The sequence below is a fragment of the Malurus melanocephalus genome, unplaced genomic scaffold (genome assembly GCF_030028575.1).
Source record: "Malurus melanocephalus ecotype Western Australia unplaced genomic scaffold, MMel_1.1 scaffold_3, whole genome shotgun sequence".
Classification (NCBI taxonomy): domain Eukaryota; kingdom Metazoa; phylum Chordata; class Aves; order Passeriformes; family Maluridae; genus Malurus; species Malurus melanocephalus.
In genome coordinates, this window is record NW_026623235.1 from 3,026,832 (window position 1) to 3,033,456 (window position 6,625).

Below are 6,625 nucleotides of genomic sequence, written 5' to 3' on the forward strand. Positions count from 1 at the left end.
AGTATTCACCATTAAATCATGTCCTTAAGTGCCACATCTACTTGCTTTTTCAAACACTTTTGAGAAACAATTCCATCACTTTCCTGGGCAGCCTGTTCCAATATTTAACCACCCTTTTCGTAAWGAACTTTTTCTTAATATTCTATCTAAACCTCCCCTGTACCAACCTGAGATGATTTCCTCTTGTCCTATCACTTTTTACCTTGGAGAAGACAGACCCTCACTTTCCCACAGCCTCCTTTCAGGGCATTGTAGAGAGTGATAARGTCYCCATGAACCTCCTTTTCTCCAGGATWAACACCCCCAGCTCCCTCAGCTGCTCCTCACAGGACCTGTGCTCCAGACCTTTCACCAGCTCCACTGCCCATCTCTGGACACATTCCAGCCCCTCAAAGTCTTTCTTGTAGCAAGAAGCCCAAAACTGAACACAGGATTCAAGGTGCAGCCTCACGAGTGCTGCATACAGGGGACAAATCATTGCCCTGTCCTGCTGGCCACACCACTTCTGATACAGGCCAGGATGTCACTGATCTTTTCAGATACCTGGGCACAAGTGGCTCGTGTTCAGTTGCTACTGACCAGCACCTCCAGGTTCTTTTCCACCAGTCACTCTTTTCCAAGCCTGTTCACTACCATGAACACAAGCCTGCTTTGGGCTACCTGACAGGAGAAAACATGATGGAATACCTTTCAAATATCTACAACAGAAAGCATACACAACAGGATTCAATATATGGCACTCATTATCTAATCTTCTTGTCTCGATGACCAAAACAAACGCATGAATTCTTACATCTCATTTGAARAAAAGCACATTATAAATGTGAGCTTCTGGAGGGTTATTTTTTACCCTGCATTTTCTAATTTCTTGGAAAGACTAGACCACCCCCACTGGAACCTATTTTCAATCTAAACTTATTCATTAAGAAATTAAAGATTAAAATAAGAAAGAAGTTAACTACAGGATGCTCTACCTGTACCAAATTTTAAAAGGAGACCTGAAAAACAGATATTGCTACATCACTACATATTATGTTTCAAGGTAATATCCTGAAATTTAGAACTTCTCTTCATCACTAATACTAGGGTTTTTTTACTTTACTGTTCCTCTGAAACATGAAGCTTTCTAAACACTTTCACATTTTCACATACAGAGAATACTGATGTAYCTTCTATTTTATATTCACAGACCCAAAAGCAACCTAGCTAAACAAGCCTTTGCTTTCAAAGAAGCCCCATTTGAAAGATTAATTGTGCCACTGCCAAGAAATGAGACAACACTGATGAAAAAGACTGCCAACTTCTCTGATGCCCACCAGAATTCAGAATTCTTGGCATGTAATCACCCTGGTCATCATCAAGATGACCAGTAAAGTCTTGCTAGTTTGTGAGAGCAAAGACCAGACATTTAAATCAGTGAGGTATTACAAACACAGGAGAATATCAGTAAGACATCTGAAGGACTTGTAACAGAAGCCACTTTGTTTACAAAGGAGGCAAATTTCTCTCCATCACAGATGTCATGGAAGTTTATGACTCAATGCAAATGTCCTGARAACACCTCATCTGAGAGACATCTTCAGGAGGTGGAAATTTGAAAGCTTTCACAGTTTTCGGTAAATCACCTCCTTCTGTACTAACTCCATGCTAGAGGCACCATTGTGCTGTACCAGAAGAAAACACAAGGGAAAAAAAAAAGCATAAACCAAAAAAAAACCAAAGAAACAAAAATAAAAAGTAGGAATTTGTTGCACTGTCAGACGTAAACCATCAGGGCTACTCACAGTTGATCTGATTCAGCAGCAGCTCACAAAGCAGATTACATGCCTGATAGAGAAATATCAGGAGCAAAACAAATCCAATTTACCAGTTGTATCAAAGTGTATGGCACCAGCCTGCAGCAGGAGCAGTCTGCTAGCTACTGCTGGGTTTTAGGAACGTTTCACAGCTGCTCAGTTTTCACCACTCCTTCAAAATGCTCCATGCACCAAAACCACTTACACACAGATAGTTAGAACAGGGCAAGAAAAATGTGATTAAAATTTTCTCTTTCACAAGCCCTACTATGCTCAAATAACTTATTTTTCCTCTTCCCAAATACGTATTTAACTGTGTAACTCCAGAATAACGACTGAGGACTACCACTAATAATGTCAAGCAGACTTCAAAGCTTGTCTCAAAAATAAGTACTTCTTTCTCATTACCAATTCTCTCCTTCACACTTCAGCTGCACAGTGCTCTGATGACATTTGGCAATGGTAAAGAGCTAACAATGTTTCTACCCTTAAGAAGTAACATTTTTTCCTTGCWTCATTAAYACTATTWCCAATTCTCTATGACACGATCCWACACAGAAAGATCCAGCAGCAAAGCCAAGAACCAACTTTAGTAGATGCTCTTCCACTYYAGGTCTGCATTGACTGTCTGTATTAGGATGGCTCTGTTCTCTACGTCACTTCAACCCRTCAGCTTGTTTTATTTCTCATTAAGCAAACACAGTAGATTCTGGCAGCCCTGACAGAGATGGCAAAAAGCACAACGGGTGAGGGAAAAACCCACTACCCAGTAAGTTTGTCAGCTCTTACCCAGCCAAGTTTCTGGGGATATGGTATGACTACGAGGCATGAAAGCTGAAAATTACAACTCTGAGTACAAGGTAGAAAGATGAGGCAGTTGAAAGATGAAATGGGACACTGAAAGGCAATTCACTCTCTGCTCTAGCCCGGCCTTTGGTAACACATGACAGGAGCCGCTCCCCTCACCATGGAGGAGCATGGGGGAGCCTGGCCACAGCCGGGAAGCTCGGCAGGGGTATGAAGCCTTTCTGCCCCTCGGGAAGTGCCGGTCCCGGCAGGACACGGGGCTCCACCGCGGCACCGCCCCACGGACGGGCCCCGCCGGCGGCTCCACGCGGCCGCCCCGCCCGCCCCCCGCCCGCGGAGGCCCCGAGCCCTCCGCTCACCAGCCCGTCGATCTGCACTTGCTTGACGGCCGAGTCTCCCGCGGCGGCTGCTTTGCCTTTGCCCTTGGCGGCCCCGAAGCCGCCGCCGGCAGCGCCCGAACCTTCCTTGCGCGACGCCATCGCTGCCCCACACCGCCGGAAAGGGAAACGTGCGGCACCGGAAGCGGCGGCGCGGCCGGGGCGGTGCGCGGGCAAAAGGGCCCGGGCGGGAATGCGGCGGGCACGCGCGAGGTCCGGCATGGCGGCGGTGCCGCGTCAGGGCCCGGCTGTGGCAGGAGCGGCCTCGTGTGCTTTGTGCTTTGTGCCATCCCAGATCACCCGGCACGGGCGGGCCCAAAGAGCCTTCCCTGCTGGCTGCCCTGTCTACAGAATCACAGAATCATTGGAAAAGATCATCGTGTCCAACCTATGACCAACCTTGTCAYCTACAACATGGCACTAAGTGCTRKGYSSWKSYKKWWYTTSMAMMYTTYYWRYMAYKKYMASYSMWRKYSMYKMSMAKCCCTTTCCAGTGTTTAATCAYSCCTTYTGTGAAGAARTTSTTCCTGATGTCCAACCTAAACCTCCCCYGGTAGAGCTTGAGGCCATGTCCTCTGGTGCTGTCATCCYYTCRCTAGCTGCCTGGGMGGMAAGGYCGACCTCCACCTGGCTACAAMCTTCTTTGGTTCCAAAATGTGGAATATTKAAAAATTGTTTTAAGAAAGGATATTCTTTGATGTTTGATTTTYGTATGCTTTCCAGCCTAATCARCAAGAAAGGAGACTTAATCTGAGAATCAGATAGCAGCTAACAGGGTCTAAGTGATGTGCAGGTATTGGAAAGAAAATGTACTTGTTGCCTGGTTAAGGTTYASTGCTGGACATGCTTCAATGTCAGACCTAGAGGGAGGTTAACAAAGAGCTTGGCAAGAAGGATGTACCACTGACAGTGGACACCATTTCTGACAGCCCAGGAAGCTCCAGCTGAGCAATTCCGTGGCCACCTCAGGCAGTTTGGATGCCACAGTGACATGAATTCCCAGCCCTGTTCCCAGGCCAGCCCTGGGCTGCARTGGGGGCTCCCCTGCACAGCTAATAAACCTACAGGTGTTCAGGGAGATGAACTTCCGAGAGATAAAAGATTTGAAAGGTTTGTGTACTACAAAAAGCAAACTGCTAAGGAGTGACATGAGTATCTGTCCTGAGCATGAATAACGAGGCATCAGTGCAAAATCTCAACATTACATAAATCCCTGAACTATCAACTTCTTGTGCAATTCTCAGGAGCGAGTTAGTGTTGCATTAAAATAGTTGGTTTTGCTTTGCTGCTCTATTTTGTTTGAGGTGAGGGGCTTTTGTGTGTGTGTTTTTTAAATTTAATTTCAAACCCTACAATTTATTCTGAAAAATGCGACAGGCTGTGAAAGGCAGCCCTACTAAATCCCCCAAATCTGTTCAGATACTATGCAAAATATGTGACTTCATAAAAAAGTGCCTTTTCAACTATGTAATTAACAGTAATTTCTAATTAAGGGARAGGGACATATTTACCAACACCAATATTAAATTGTATCTGTATTTGCCTGCAGACACAGACCCAGCATTTGCCTATTCCTRTAAAACAATTCTAACATCATTTAGAATAGTCCATATCAGCTGCTTGCATTGGTGCTGGAACAAATTCAAGTAATGAATCTAGTATAATAATCATCCCAGCAAGGCAAATMATATCTTAAATACCACTGATATCACTGACTAGAACTGCATTGACTCTACCAAGAAATCTGCTTTGCTAAGGACACCTTGTAATAGATGTCTAAAGCAGAGTATGATGAATCCCACTTTACGTTTTCCACTGGAAAAAAACTCTTCGATGGAGATTGAAGATAGAATTGCAGCATCACCAAGGTCATAATGCCCCAAATGTGCCTTATGCCCCAAAGAGACTGAAGGGCATGTGCAATKGGATTAGGGTGTTTTTCTACAAGCAGTTTGTAGAGAGGCTGATGCAATAACAACCCTGAGCTTCAAGGCAGTGTTCTGTGGCCAGCAAATTCAGCCAATACGTAAGTGTTGAAAACTTGAGTCCYGCCCTTAGGTTTCCATGACTGAAGGCTGCACTCCCACTGGCATTGCCTTTTGAAGTCTTTCTGGAGAATGAAGTTGTTTAATTCAGTGTTATTATTTCACTTATAGCTGAAATARTCACATGAATATCCAGTTTTAATTTAGAATATAATAGAATCATAGAAACATAGAATCATAGAATATGCTGAATTGGAAGGGACCCATCAGGATCATTGAGGCCCTGGCCCTGCACAGGATGCCCCAAGACTCACACCATGTTCCTGAGAGTGTTGCCCAAATGCTTTTTGAACTTTGTCAGGTTTCATGCTCCCCAATTTCCCTGGGGAGCCTGTTCCCAGTGCTCAATCATCCTCTGGGTGAAGCATCTTCTCCTGAYACCCAACCTAAGCCTCCCCTGACTCAGCTTCATGCTGTTTCTCAGGTGCTGCCGCTGGTCATGAGGGTGAAGCGATCTGTACCCATCCCTCTGCTTCCCCTCCGGAGAGAGCTGTAAACTGCAATGAGGTCTCTCCTCAGTCTCCTCCAGGCTGAAAGGACCAAGTGACCTCAGCCACTCCTTGTACAGCATCTCCTCAAGGCCCTTCCTCATCTTTGTTGCCCTCCTTTGGATGCTCTAATAGCTTGATATCTTTTTTATATTGTGGCACCCAAAACTGCCCCCAGGACTCGAAGTGAGGCTGCCCCAGTGCAGAGCAGAGTGGGACAATTCCCTCCCTTGCCTGACTGCTGATGCTGTGCCTGATGCCCCCCAGGACAGGGTTGGCCCTCCTGGCTGCCAGGGCACTGCTGGCTCATGTTCAACTTGCCATGGACCAGGACCCCCAGGTCCCTTTCCACAGCGCTTCTCTCCAGCCTCTCATTCCCCAGTCTGTGCACACAGCCAGGGCTGCCCTGTCCCATGTGCAGAATCCGGCACTTGCCCTTGTTAAACTAAATATGATCAAATGGTTTTAATTAAACTAAGATAAGGAAGCAGTACTGTGGTAATTTTCAACTCCCATCCATGGACTGCTGGAGATCTATGGAATACTTCAAAGATTTTATTGAAAGGTATTTAAACAGAAAAATATACCTTCTGAGAGTAAATGCACAGTGATTTACCAGTGGCAAATTCTAAGAGATCTGAAAAAGAATGAAAAATCCTGACAAAAATGGACAAAAACCCTTCAAGTAGCTACAGCACAGAACATCACCATGTTCAAAGACATTGCTGTGGGCACCCAAAATAGCCCTATTCAAGGGACTGGCAGAGGGCTCACTACTTAATTCACTGCTAGAATAATTGAGTCAATTTTGTTAATTATGATTAACATGAAAAATTAAAAACAAATATCAACTTTCTACTTTACAAAGCTCACCAAATCACTGTGAGCAAGAGGCCATTAAAGATTTCACCACTGAAAATTCTGAACTCTTGAGAAGGAGGCCACAAAAAAGGATGTCAGTGAAGAATTTTAGAACATTGCCCAAGCTGTTCAGGAAAACCACAAAACAGAAGGCTTTCATCACAAAATACTTTAGAAAATTCAAGTAGTGCACAATCTCCATTAATCATTTTTAAATTATACTCTAAATCAAAAGACAGCTGGAACCAACC

At 44.8% G+C, this 6,625-nt stretch overlaps 1 protein-coding gene across 1 annotated transcript in view; it reads right to left on the reverse strand.

Annotated features, from left to right (window-relative positions):
* The window catches only part of EIF3H (eukaryotic translation initiation factor 3 subunit H), an 84,896-nt gene extending 81,771 nt beyond the window's left edge, over positions 1 to 3,125 (reverse strand). Inside the window, exon 1 of the mRNA XM_057367775.1 lies at positions 2,963 to 3,125. Within this exon, the coding sequence (XP_057223758.1) occupies positions 2,963 to 3,082 (120 nt within the window). The 5' untranslated portion in view covers positions 3,083 to 3,125. The remainder of the gene's footprint in view (positions 1 to 2,962) is intronic.
* Between the last annotated feature and the right edge of the window lie 3,500 nt (positions 3,126 to 6,625).